This window comes from Leptinotarsa decemlineata, unplaced genomic scaffold (genome assembly GCF_025532065.1).
Source record: "Leptinotarsa decemlineata unplaced genomic scaffold, Ldec_3_MD MMD2_tig00026282_RagTag_RagTag, whole genome shotgun sequence".
In the NCBI taxonomy this organism is placed as follows: domain Eukaryota; kingdom Metazoa; phylum Arthropoda; class Insecta; order Coleoptera; family Chrysomelidae; genus Leptinotarsa; species Leptinotarsa decemlineata.
In genome coordinates this window covers 751483-765622 of record NW_027412668.1, presented here as the reverse complement: position 1 = coordinate 765622, position 14140 = coordinate 751483, and the positions used below count along the sequence as shown (strand labels likewise).

The 14140-nt window shown below is 35.6% G+C and overlaps 1 protein-coding gene across 1 annotated transcript in view; it reads left to right on the top strand.

Moving 5' to 3' along the window:
• LOC111502216 (uncharacterized) overlaps positions 1 to 12379 on the top strand; it is a 48707-nt gene extending 36328 nt beyond the window's left edge. The window contains exons 22-35 of the mRNA XM_074179578.1: positions 1364 to 1410; positions 2679 to 2767; positions 3414 to 3524; positions 4721 to 4808; positions 4877 to 4953; positions 6716 to 6850; positions 6968 to 7108; positions 7205 to 7335; positions 9038 to 9417; positions 9539 to 9750; positions 9925 to 10053; positions 10187 to 10332; positions 11532 to 11667; positions 12199 to 12379. Of these exons, the coding sequence (XP_074035679.1) occupies positions 1364 to 1410; positions 2679 to 2767; positions 3414 to 3524; positions 4721 to 4808; positions 4877 to 4953; positions 6716 to 6850; positions 6968 to 7108; positions 7205 to 7335; positions 9038 to 9417; positions 9539 to 9750; positions 9925 to 10053; positions 10187 to 10332; positions 11532 to 11667; positions 12199 to 12273 (1897 nt within the window). The 3' untranslated portion in view covers positions 12274 to 12379. The remainder of the gene's footprint in view (positions 1 to 1363; positions 1411 to 2678; positions 2768 to 3413; positions 3525 to 4720; positions 4809 to 4876; positions 4954 to 6715; positions 6851 to 6967; positions 7109 to 7204; positions 7336 to 9037; positions 9418 to 9538; positions 9751 to 9924; positions 10054 to 10186; positions 10333 to 11531; positions 11668 to 12198) is intronic.
• The last annotated feature ends 1761 nt before the right edge of the window (positions 12380 to 14140 follow it).

Sequence of the window (14140 nt, the reverse complement as noted above, 5' to 3'; positions counted from 1 at the left end):
AGACAGGAAACGACTGAGTCGCCTCCTCAAGAGCGGGGTACCTTATAAAACCACCTTGTACCAAATTCTTGAGCGACGTACGTAGAATATGTCTCAGGTGGAGGAACGAACCCCCCATGATCAGGTTAGCAAACGTTTGCGATCAAGTGATGATTCACCAAAACGAGAGGCAAAAAACCCCTGCACGTGCAAAAACCCTCATATGGGAAGGTTGTCACAGGTATCACAGGAATCTTGCACCATGACTATCCGACTACCTCAATAACGATGAAACAGCAGAGCATATACTTTGTGCCTGTCTCACAATATGACCTGTAAAACCACTCACCATACAAACTAATCGGCTTCGTTAAGAAGCAGGGTTTATTTGGTCGAATGTGAATAGGAGTGAGCCACAATAAACCCTTGCGGATTGCGGTCGAATAGACCCACTCACTTTGGACCTAACCTAACCCAATAAATTCATCGACTCTATAATCATATCACCCGAAGTGGTCGACCTACAGTAATCCAGAACGAGAATTTGAGGAACCTGGTGGAGATTGATCAATCACAAACAGTGCGTGGGGTGACGAAGGAACTGAGCGTCAGCTCCCATTCGGTTTTTTATGATTTTAAACGTATTGGAGAGGTCAGGAAGCTCGAAAAGTGATGATTCGAGGTATACTCTTCTTCGCTTTAGCGCAACCAAAACGATCCTATTCTGGATCGGATTTTCTCGTGTGATGAAAAGTGGATCCTCTATGACAACAGTCAACTACGAACTGCCTTATAAAGTACTGTTCCCGCATAGACAGGACTGGATCCTCCGGGAGAAGGAAATATTAAAAGTTCTGGTGCAGGTGTTTTTAGTCGTAGACCCAGGGCAGAGATATCAACCTGCTTAGGAATTTATGCGACTGTATTTCAACCGGAAATTCACGCTATTGAATTGTGTGAGGAGAGATTGGATAAATCCAATATCATACACAAGTCAATAAAAATATTCTCGGATAGTCAAGCGGCGTTGGAAGCTTTTGGCTCCTACCAAGTAACGTCTAAATTGGTATCAAATTGCCAAAACTGATTCTCCTCGATAGGAACAGTTAACAGATTGTGTCTGCTCTGGATACTGACCATAATGGCCTGGAAAACAATTAAACCAGGCTTTGCTTTACAAAGATTGATCACCTGGATGGCAAGAAGATATATGGACTTCTGGCAGAATCTTCCAGGATTGGGTCACAAAAGTGTCAATACTGCTTTGGCTTTTTTGCTTTTCGATCTTTACTGTTTGTATTTTCATTTTTATCTTTTTCCCTGGTTCCCACTTCTAGTGATGATGACTTAATTTTCCTGTTGCACTAAGAAATCCTTTTTTTAGGTACAATAAAAATAAAAAACCAAAGAGAACAGATTTGCTAATTCCAGGTGAGTACCAACTTTATTTTTATTCATTTCTGTTTATATTAGCTCTGCAGAATAACAGAAGGAACTATCGAATATAGTTTTTGTTGAAATTTTTTTCGAGTATTCTCAACAAGGAGGAGTGTACAAGATATATTTTTCATTTGAACGATTAATTGGCCGATGAAAAAGTGACAATGTTTATATTTTCCTTCCCTAAAATGCTACTTTTTGACATAGACTACATGGTAGAGGATTTGACAGTTTCAGGTTTTTAAGCCCAATAAGCCAAATAACATCTTTGTAATAGGGTTGCATTTTTTTCTAGCTGTAGTAGCAGCAGTTGCTACAGCTAGGAAAATATTTCACTTTTAAACTCATTTTAGGTTCCACAAATATTCAACAAAAATTAATTGAGGAAGAGCTGCAAAAACAATTCTTCCCATATAAGATTGCATTACAGATAAACTTTTTTGGGATTAATCTTTATATTATCTCAAGAATTTTCATTTGAAACTCTTTTTAAAGTGTTCATATACAGGGTGTAACTGGATAAGTGTAAAACATTTAAGGAGGTGATTTCTCATCGATAAAAAGATAGGATCTTTCATATGAAGGAACTTCATTGGAGCATCCGTTGTTAAGATACAGCCTCTTAAAGGGGGTACATAAAATTTGTATAACAATTTTTTTCACAAGCACTGAAAAAGTTACAATATTGAAATTAACCTGACGTTTTGTACTACCAAAAAGACACTTAGCCAGTAATTTATTTGGTTTACCCCATGGTTATAAGGGGTGGAAAACGCAATCCCTAAAATTTATTTCCAATGTAACTTTTTGTCTTATTATTTGTTTACCATTTAAAAATTTATTTCCGATAGCCTGTTTCATTCTAAACAAAAAATGTCTCTTGGGTTTTTTGCCCAAAATAAACCAGTTCGCAGAAAAAATTATTTTAGGAACAATTACCCCCTTTGTATGTTTTTTTTTTGATGAGAAATCACCTCCTTGAATGTTTTACCCTTATTTAGTTACACCCTATGTAAATAGGTACGTAGAAAATTAAAGATATAATTTTTAAAACAATTTTTTATGAACGGTTTATAAAAATATGTTGAAATTGAATCTCATGTGTCTGGCTAGGGGAAAATGTTTTATCAAATTTGGATTAAATTTTGGATCAAACTGGAAATGAATTTTGATTGAATTTTAATTGAATTGGATTGAATTTTGAATTGAATAAAGTTATTATCTGATTGAATACTTGATGATAGAGGTAATCGTTTCAGAAAACATCAGGAATGAAAATGTACCTCTCTCAAAACTTACGAATCCAGGTGGGAATATGATTGCTGTGAAGCCGAAGAAATCATTGCCGGTAAGATAGATTCGAATAGATAGTAAATCTGTTGCAGAACAAAGTCAAAAATCATTCTATTTACACTTTTGTGTGGAATATTGCGAATCAATTCACTACAGTTGAAGAAGAAATCGCAAGAGAGGAACGCCGCGGCGTCCAATGTTGTCCGGCCTACTGTTTTTGCAGTAGATCTTCTGTTTTGACTCATCAGCTACTCTTCTACTATTTGAGAGTTGAATTCTGCAGATGGCCCAGTTCACTTCCTATGATATTTATCAGATAACTGAAAATACGGATAAAGGTCATATTATTTCGTGGTTTACCAGTGGATACAATTTCATAAAGTCATTTAACATCGCCTCGACTGATAATGATGAACTTATAATGAGTGATAAAGCTATCTTTTGGGTTTTTCAACCGTTATCTGCAAGTTTTAATGCCTAGCGTTTGGTCTACAACTGCGGTAGATATTATCAAAGACGCAACAAGCAAATAACTTATTAGTTGTCCTCCAACATATTTATATTAAATTCATTACAAAGTTGTGTTTTTTTTATCAGGATAATGAAATGACTACTGAACAAATAACGGTAACTAAATCAAAATACCACTTCATATCAATTCCTAACAAATACATGATAGTTTCAATCAATTTTTTTTTCAGCAACTTCTACCTCCTCTCAATACAACTCACTCGTTGCCAGTAAGGATAAATGACTTAGAAAAATACGTAAGGGAAGCAATACAGAGCGGAGAACTGAAAAGACAGCATGATGTAAGTATTTATTTGCTGTGAGAAGATCCTCACTAGAATACATTTTGAAAGACTAGTCCACTCATCTCGATTTGAGGACGACTCCTGGTATTTGTGTATTTTATTACAAAAACGTTCATTCCGATATAACCTCATGAAAATGTCTAACGCATTCAGATCTGGCCACCTAGGCGGCCAGATCTGCCAGTATTTTCGATTTTTGGTGCATATTCTAAGTTGATGCCTATGGGCGTAGTTGTTTTGTTAAACTGTCAGTAGACTGCTAAAAATTTGACAGAATTCTGTAATGACTAGCTTTCGGCATCACAATCACCCCACGAAAACCTTCGAATAGAAATAATTATCAATTAAAGTACCACTTCATTGTGTTTACAAAACCGTAATACGTGTTTCGCAACATAATAGCTTCCTCAGTACGTATTCATTGAATTTATTAAATTTGAATCGTGTTTCGTTCGGATTGAAGATGAATTTAATAATATTTGGTTTACCAGAACAAAATCAATCAGATCACCCTCAAACTCGTTTAGATAAAGATGTTTCCGATGTATGTGAAATACTGAAGACAGTTGATCCAAACTTCCAACAACAGAATTTGAAACCAATTAGACTGGGTGGATTGCATGAGAAAAAAAATCGTCCCGTGAAAATAGTGCTGCAGAATGAACTACAAATTGAACATTACAGGCGTGTCTCGGCCGTGTCTTGACTACGCTGCACACACTCTGTATTTCATGTCTTTTCCATAAACACCCTGTATACTCATTTATTATTGTTATCATTCCAAGCGAGCTCAACTTTGCGTTATCACCGATAGCGTAACCAACCGAACAAACTGATCAATTGACAAATTGCTGCGCTCTCATTGGCTGGTGTAACAGAATCGACTTTGATGATCTACTCTAATATGATTCGAAATCAGATTTAGAATAGATCTTTAATTGAAAAGTACACAGTACCTATAACTATTTTATCGTTCAGTTCTGCTTACTTATTACTATGAATAGCCGCTGACGCCTCATCTGCATATAAAACTGAGCAATTGTCATGCATATATTGATATACATTAAGAATCTCAGTGGTCCCAGTATAGATCCTTGTGGAACAGTCAAATCTCACTACAGTTTTTTCATGTTCCAAAATAAAAACGAACAGTTTTCACATAAACTCAATGTGCTTATTTTGCTCTTTTACAGCTTTTTCCCAGGGGTTTGGTGAAGCCCTGCGAATACGGTTCCATGCCAGAAAACAAGACAAAAAATCGATACAAAAATCTAATTGCATGTAAGTACATTCCATAAAGTTTTTGAAGTTGGGTTTAAGATGTCATATTTCACTCCCATATTTTCCAGACGATGATACTAGAGTGAAACTAAGAAAGATACGTGGAGATGAATTTTCCGACTATATAAATGCCAGTTATGTTGACGTGAGTATCTAATATAGATCAAAACAAGCACATCATCAGCGAAACATCCAAATTTCAAAATGTTTCACTTCGTTCCTCAGAATGGATTACTTTTATCTCCATAAAGACGAGTTTCCGGGACTCGCTTGCGGCTAGTTTAGTTTTCAAAAACAGAAACGAAAAAATTCGTTTTTGGTTTCGAAAACAAATTCGAATTCCACCAAACAGAAAAAACTAGTCCGAGTCGCGTGTTTTGTTGTGAACTTCAATAAGTTCGCATAATATTCGCTGTTAGGTTAGGTTAAGTTAGGTTAAGTTGGTTAGGTTACCTTTCTACAGAACATCACATAGCAACATATATATAGAAAAATATTTAACTCTAAGTACCTACTATTCATATAATCCTGTGTTGAGTAAAAACAGTTTTTAAAAGGAATGTTTTAACTCTCCTCTTAAATGATGGAGTACTGAGCTGAGTGAGGTCAACTGGTAAATGTTTGTACAACTTGAGGTCCAGTGAATTTCCTGTAGACATTTCTAGTTTATTCAGCGGTTGTCTCAGTTTATCTGCATTTCTAGTGGGATAATTATGATAGTCTGATTGGGTGGAGAATATACTTTTCTTTTCATGGATCTCTAACAAAGTGTTTAAAATAAATATACAAGGCAAAGGCAGAATTTTGTAAAAGATGTTTTCGAATCGCAAGTGTCACTTCTTCATGATCAACTGGTTGTAGAATAAATGAATTAACTGGTTGTGGCTAGAAATATAATCGAGAGCGGAGATGTTGCAGGTAGGTAGAGATTTAATGATATTCTCGGCAATATTCGAGAAAAATGTGTTAAATTTATTGGCACTGATGTTGTTGGAAATTGTTTTGTGCTCACTAGTAGAGTTTCTTCCGTAGTTCAATAAGTTCCAAGTATCTTTATGTTTGTTGGTTGAATTTTGTATAAATTCATCATACGATTATTTTTTTGCCTTGTAAACTGCAATTTCATATTCATGTTTGATCTTTTTAAAATGTTCCGTATCGCTGGGATGTTTTGAAGAGGTACTTAAGTGCGCAGTGCTTGTAAAGTATCTCTCATTGAACGTAATTCGTCATAAAAAAAAATTACAGGTCTCTTTCGCTGAATTTTGACTTTTGTTTTTTTCATTGGGAAATGTTTACGAATAAGGAAACTATATGTGTTGTTCAGAAATTCTGCTATATGATTCCTCGTTGAAGCATAATAGTATGAAGCATAAATAGTATAACTAACCTAACTTAACCTAACCTAACCTTTCTACCCAACTAACTAACTAACTAACTGACAACTAAAACTAACCTAACCAGACCGAACCTTACCTAACCTTTCTACCCAATCTAACCTTGAAATACCCTTAATACTTACATTTTGGTAGGAAATGAATAATTATAGTTTATCACAATATTTATGAAAAATCGTTTTAATTTATAGTATTTCACTTTTAAATCAATAGCAACACGTTTATACAGTCTTAATAAGGGGTCAGCTATATATTTATATAGTGTGTCACAATACTAGACATTACCCAATCCGCCATAATACTAGATATATCGCTATAGAGAATAAACTTCCTTTCCCTACTAAAAATTTACAAGTAGAATGGAAAATTGTCCTTATAAACGAATCAGTGTTCCAAAGAGTGATTCAGTTATGTTTCATAATTAAATGGCAATATTTTATATCTATGATTGTTTTATAAATTTTATTGTTTACTAGCTTTACTGTTGAATTTTTCCAAATATGATTTCAGGGCTACAAAAAACCCAGATGTTACATCGCTACCCAAGGACCGAAGAACAATACATTGGCAGACTTTTGGAGGATGATTTGGCAAGAGAAAGTTAAGAATATCGTAATGTTGGCGAATGTTTACGAAAATGGAAAGGTGATTCTTGAACCTAAATGGTCTGACAGTGCCTACCCATAGCTCAAAATCATGATTTCATACAGTACTTTATTTTTGGATTACTAAATGCTAATTTCATATTTCATTGACTTTCAGAAAAAAGTGGAAAAATACTGGCCCGATATAAACGAAGATTTGAAATTCGGTATCATCAGAGTTCAACACGTTTCAACAGACACCTTCGCAAACTTCGATATCAGAATATTCAGTATTCACTGTAATAATGAAGAAAGGAAGGTACGTTTCATTTCGATAAACCATTGTCATCCATAATAGATGATATCCGTGGAACTTGTGGAAGAAATAATACTGACACAATCATTTTCGATACAGATTGAGCAACTACATTACACCACATGGCCAGACCACGGAGTTCCTCTGTATTCTCAGAGTTTGGTACCTTTTCTACGAAGAGTTCTCAAAATTCCGTATAATCCTCAGTCGCCTATTGTTGTACATTGTAGGTGAGTCAAAAATGTACTATCACAGTTTTTTTAAATCACTTACGTTGTATTGTGCAGTGAAATGAATGATCTAAACCTAGATGAAGCTATTTGTTACTATAACCTCATCTTCAAAAATTTTCCACAATCAACTTATCGTAAAAGTTAAATGCTACGAAGGAATGAAGGTACTGATTAGCTCTGCAATGTGGTTGAGAAAATTCGACTGTTTTTCTAGTAAATATGAGAATTATTCTTCGCACTTCAAGAGTTGATTAACGGAAAAACAGATTTCAACAGATTTTTTTAACTTCGATAACTCTAGCATGTCCTGTGTAACGATATACGGCACTTACTTAGCTGTCACCATCTGAAACGATACGCGACTTAACTGTTAGTAAGAGATTTGAGCCGGTTCTAAGCCTCCCTCCACCATTTTGACGTCATTGATGACATGTAGTGTAATTGGGGTGACCTTGAACGACATGTCTGGTGCACAGTTTTGACCTTGAACGATATGTCCGGTGCATAGCTGAAAATGTATTCATAGGAATAATTTCTTTGAGACATTGGGGGTATGTGTTTGACGTCATAACAATTGTTTGGCCTTGGGCGAGGCGTACGGTAATGTAGATTATCCATTAAGATGGATTATGTGAGACAGTATGGCTGAGGTATTCAGCTATAGTATACGGTTCTATATTCAGTAGAATCTTATGAATTCCCTTTTTCAATTCTCCAAGTTTATTCATTTGTTTGATGCTGGTGTGGAGTTTATTGAACATTTTCATGCTTTGACAGAAAGAGCTTCTTTTTTTAACAGTTGGGTATACATAATCAAAATTTTAGTGTTATATACATTTGATGTTCCTAAAAAGGAATAATAAGAGTTCCGGTACATAGACTCCTATAAGTGTGAGTATTTTAATACTACTGGATTTGCCTCTACATGATTCTCTTGAGTTTAGTTTAAGCATAGTTCTTAAGGCTCTTTTTTGTACAATAAAAATTTGCTACCTCCTTAAAAAATAATCCCATACCTACAAACAGATTCAAAATTTGAATGATAGACCATTCGGATTACATCTGTGTCAACATACTGATCAATAACTCGCATTCAATACAACACTTAGTTTAACTTTTGACAAACATTTTGAATATGACTGTTGAAATTCAGTGTGCTGCTATGTGCAGTCCTAAGAATTTGCACTCATTTTCTATTTTAAGTGAAATATTCATCAGCCGAACTTCTTGAGGTAAGTCAAGTCCTGCATGGGTTGTTTTAAACATTACAGTTTTGGTCTTATTGTCATTCAATATAAGTTTGTTTCCTGAACCACTTATCTGCCTTACAGAGGCTTTCTTCAGTTATGGATATCAGACCGGGATAGTCTACTGCATTGATCAGCAAGTTTGTGTCATCCGCATGATTTGTTATTTTCCTATTTTCCCCACAAATGATAAACATCATTGGGCCAATTATACTACCTTTTGGTACCCCAGTATCAATTAATTTCATGTCTGATTCAGCTTTGATTCCTTCTTTGTTAATTAACACTATTTGTTTTCTACCTGATATATAAAATTCATGCCATTTCAACGAAGTATGCCGTATGATTCCAGCTTTTGTAGAAGAACTGTGTGGTTCAAACAATCAAAAGCTAGAAAAGGTCTAGAAACAATCACAATGCCACCTGCTACTAGTTAATTTTTTCCTTTACAGTGCTGGAGTCGGACGTACTGGTACAATAATATTGAGCGATATATGCCTGCGGATGGCAGCAGGAGAAGGTTGCATAGACTTCCTAGCTCACCTGGAAAATATAAGGAACCAGCGAGCTAATTTGGTCGACAACGTCGAGCAATACAAGCTGGCGCATCTCGTTGTTGTAGAATGTCTATTCGCCATGCACACGGCTGTACCTTGTAACGAAGACATGCCGAACACTGTCGACGAGATTTTGAAAAGTGGTGGCATTGAAACCCAGATGAAGTACATCATAGAAACGCAGTGGCAGGATTTCGCCATGGAAACCATGTTGGAACACGAGCAAACATTTCCTATTTATCCAGAGAAGAATAGATTCGAAAATATCATTCCAAGTAAGTAGTAGCATAACCTCCTTGGCAGGTATCTGCCAGATCCTACATTTTGATTCGGATTGAATTACTTGAAGTCCCCATAGCCCGTTTTTCATTTCCCATAATGCTATTTTTCTTCCAGGGCACTACCGTGTTTTTCTAACGTGTTATCCAGTCGACGACGCGTCATCGAGTTATATCAACGCCGTCTTAGTTGACGGTTTCAGAAACCCAGGACGATATATATCCACCCAACAGCCTATGCCGAATACGCTTGGAGATTTTTGGAGGCTAGTAGTCGAGAGATCGTGTGGCACTATTATATCTCTCAATTCTCTCGATTTCAAGGACCAGGTACAGGAAAATTACAATATTGGGAATATTCGTTAACAAACAATATCAACGGCTTTTTTGCTGGGCGTTTCAATAATCAATGAAATCAAAGTTCAACGATTTTAAGGGTGCATTCAAATTATAATCTGAAAATGTATGTTATAATAGTATAGAATTCGATTTATGATTTTGCAGACGGTATGTAAGTTTTATCCCAATAAAAATGAGGAGCTGAATCCACTGGATATTATTACAGTACAACATGTGAAAACCAAAGGACTGGAATACTATAAAGTAATCACGGTGCAGGTACATTCAAACATGGTGAGTTTTTTGGCAGTAAATTACAGTTGATGATGAAAAAAGTTACACTGCTGCTTGGTTTTTCGACTTCGGTTCCCTCTTCCAGATATCTATTTTTCGTTTCCAAACTATTCATTTCTCATTTATTTTTCAGACAAATCCGTTCAATGTCGACATCATAGAAATTAACAACTGGGCATCTAACGCTTTGTGCCCCAACAGTATAGAAGAGTTCTTATCTTTCATAGATGCTGCTGAGGCTATATCAAGAAAAAGTGAACGTGTCATTGTAACATGCTAGTAAGTCACCTTGCCGCAAAAAGTAGGACATCCACTGATTACAGAATGCTAAAATTTCAAACATCAACGTTAAGATAAGAAATTAAAGTGAAGACATGATGTTTTCTGAAGTAGAAAAAGATGAAATAATGTTTGAATGTTTGTAGACAGAAAATATAAAAAACGGTTTAGTTCAGTATGAAATTGAAGAGCAAAATCATAGAAGGGTAATGAATTTAGAGGTTGAAAATTAATCGTTGGAAATATATTAATAAGTTACAAAAATATGGCATTCGTTTTCAATACTATAGGTACTTGATTTTCGCAAGGAAAAGTTTCGATTCCTGATAAATTACCATTTTCATACTCTGAAACTTCATCCCCATATTCCTGATCCGATACAGTGTCGCTATCCTCATCATGTAAATCAATAATCAGATCATCCACGATGATATCTATCGTGGGTTCATTTGACATGAAATCGTCCTCAAATTTCTTTGCTCGTTCACAACGAGATTTCCATTGATCAAAATAAACTGTTGAAAAAGCCTTCGTTATGTTGCATGATACCGTTGAAATTGGAAGTAACACTTTTATTTGACACATAATCTTTTAGTCCAGCCCACGCCAACTCAATTGGATTCAAATCCGGGTGGTATGGCGGTAATCGTACAACGTTGCGATTTGTTGCTAGAAAGAGCTGATCTATTTCATACCGCTTGAATTTTGGCTTATGGTAGTTTATAAGCGATTATAATTCAGGTTTCATCATGTTTGTTATGGAAATTAGCATCATCCATCACAATTTTGGAATTGTTGATGCATCTATTTTCGTTTGGAGTTGAAATTTTTTTTCTCACTATTTTCTATTTTTTTCATCTCTGATTTGTCTTTTCGTAGAGTTCACACGCAAATGTGGCCTCAGCTACTCGTTTTTGAACATTTATTCACAATTCCTGTGCCTCGTCCACTGAGAGCCTCGTTTTTCAGTTTATTGTTCGAATGCATTTTCAAAGTGAACAAATAACCTACATTTCTCCACACAGAATAATTCCTCCATATACTGTACTAACACTATGTTCGCTACTCGAGTTCCTCGATGTTGATGAGCTTTCGCTCCACTCTTCCAGCTGATAAACTGTGTGTCCAATATTCTGTGGCAAGTTGTACAAACGTATGTTGTTTCATTTATTGACAAGCTGATTCTTATTCACTTTCAGTGACGGGGCAACTGCTTCTGGATTGTACTTGGCGATGACATTTCTGATAGAGAAAATGAAACTTGAGCAAGACTGTGACGTTTGCCTGGCTGTGCGGACCATTCGACATAGTAGACAGGAATTTGTCACTACAGAGGTAAATAATGACACAGCAGATATGATTAAGATTGTTTTTAGTAGTTATTTGAAATTTGGTCAGTACCAATAAGTACAAAGTTATGATAACACCAGAAGAGAAAGAGAAACTTTGGAAAATAACAGTAATTTGTGTGAAAATAATATTGCAATGATTCAGGAGCAGTCAAATATTTTTTTGGGATGAAATTTGCTGCTACAACAACTACTGAAGAATCTTTTTGCCATACAATTTCTATTGTTGAAACAAATTAGGGAGGTTCAAACCAAATCAAACATATTTTTCAACTGCACCCCAATATTTCAAATGACTGAATGCATGCATAAACGTAACTTGTGTATTTTACTCAAATCACTGGAGTCCAAATATTTGATGTAACTGTATTGTTTATTATTGAGTTATCAGGGCAAAACATTGATGCCAATGTTTCGTGTAATTTTGGAGATGAAGAGCAGAATATATAATACATTTTGGATATATTCTCTAGTCTCTCACATCCAAATAGTCCTTTCATTAATTTTTCTTTTTCAGGAGCAGTACAAATTCCTGTACGAGGCATCAGTTACTTTCATAACTGGATTTCAATCGTACTCCAATTTCACCTGATGACTGAAACTTTTATAACGTAATAATGATTATAATGAAGTATATTCAAGAAATTGTTCATAAAAGTATTTTAATTGAGTGAAATAAACTAAGTAATGAAAATCAATTGCTATTGAAACTAATCTTGATGCAAGGAGTATACCATTGGATGCTTAAAGAATTTCCTCTTACCTTCCACGATATCTTTTTCAAACATATATTACCCTCTAACATACAAACCATATCCAAATTCCTATTTGCATCCATTATAAAGCTGTAGTGGTCCGACTCAGATCCACTTCAGTGTGGGCTCCACCTGTAGTTAGCAACATGATTCTGGAGCACCTGGCTGGATAGCCCTGGCAGCTAAAGCCATTAATGAAAAATAAGAAGAAGAAGATTCAGTGAAATCATGTGTTAATCAATGTCATCTGTCAGTCAGTGTCACATGCGTTAAAATAATCAGTCGAATCGAATGTAATTCAAGATTTCTTGATTCCCTTGTTATTTAACGAGCCCTTCCATTTGCAGAGGATCTCAAAATATTCCTCATGATGAAGCCCCAAATCTCCAGACCGATCTTAAAAGTACTTTGAACTGGTGTCATGCAAACTTATATGGTCCTGAATACTGATGAATGCCATATTATGAGGTTTTATAAATTTAAAACTCTCATCCTCCATGTCTCTGATTATACAATGAACATGATAACTTTTGAAACAGTTTCTAACTTGGAAGATCTGGGAGTTATCTAGGCATTGCTCAAATTTTTCATAATCATATCTCTCCAAATCGTGAATACAGGTCTATAGATCTTGGGGTTCTTAAAAAGGTCGACATCAGACTTTACCAATACATCCACACCAAGAACTTTATGGTGTTCACTGGTTGGGCCACATTGAGTATTGCTCAGTAATTTGGGATTCCTATTACAATGTATGTATTCATAATACTTCATAATTCTTTTATCCACTTTTTTTGATAGCAGAAAATCTACGAACACACAAAAAACTCTCATGCCTCTCACCAACAAACAAACATGCTATACAGCTCTGAAAGTGTGCACATATGTTCGAGACAAGTGTAACAACATAAAAAATAAAACAATCGCTAATTGAATGTGCGTAGCCGGCAAAATTTGAACACTCATTTTATTTTTTATACATACCTCGTACTTTCAGGCTATCAACAAACAGAGCAAATGCTCTGGTTATCGAAAAGTGCCTCGAGAAAGAGCATTTCAGTTCTGGTGGGGAAAAAGTGGTTTCAATAGATTAATTTCATGTCAAGGTTTTGAATTCTACTTATCGAATAATATCTAACGAAATCTAAAGAAATGAACTTTAGACGTTCAAGCCAGTCAGGAATATCCTACACAGTAGGTTGAATATACTGACGCCTATCAGAAGACAACTACTCCCTGGCTAATACCACGAAATGCGTTGGATATCAGACAAGCGTCAGTGCAGGAATCTTCACAGAAAATTTCATGCATATGCAATTGGCAATACAACTGAAAGAGTCAACCTTCAATTTTGAAACGGGCACACTTGCAGACCGGTTTCGGGCTCATTAGCCACTCATTAGTTCCAAAATTGAAGGTTGACTCTTTCAGTTGTATTGCCAATTGCATATGCAGGAAATTTTCTGTGAAGATTCCTGCAGTGACGCCTGTCGGATATAATCTAACACCCTTCGTGGTATTAGCCAAGGAAGTAGTTGTTTTCTGATAGGCGTCAGTCCATTCAACCTACTGTGTAGGTATATCCGAGACTGGCTTGAACGTTTAAGGTTCATTTCTTTAGATTTGTTTACTGCCAGTCTTTAAGCATAGCACACTGACTAATAAGAAAGTTATATCTAATGGTAATTGAGCACAGCCACTTCT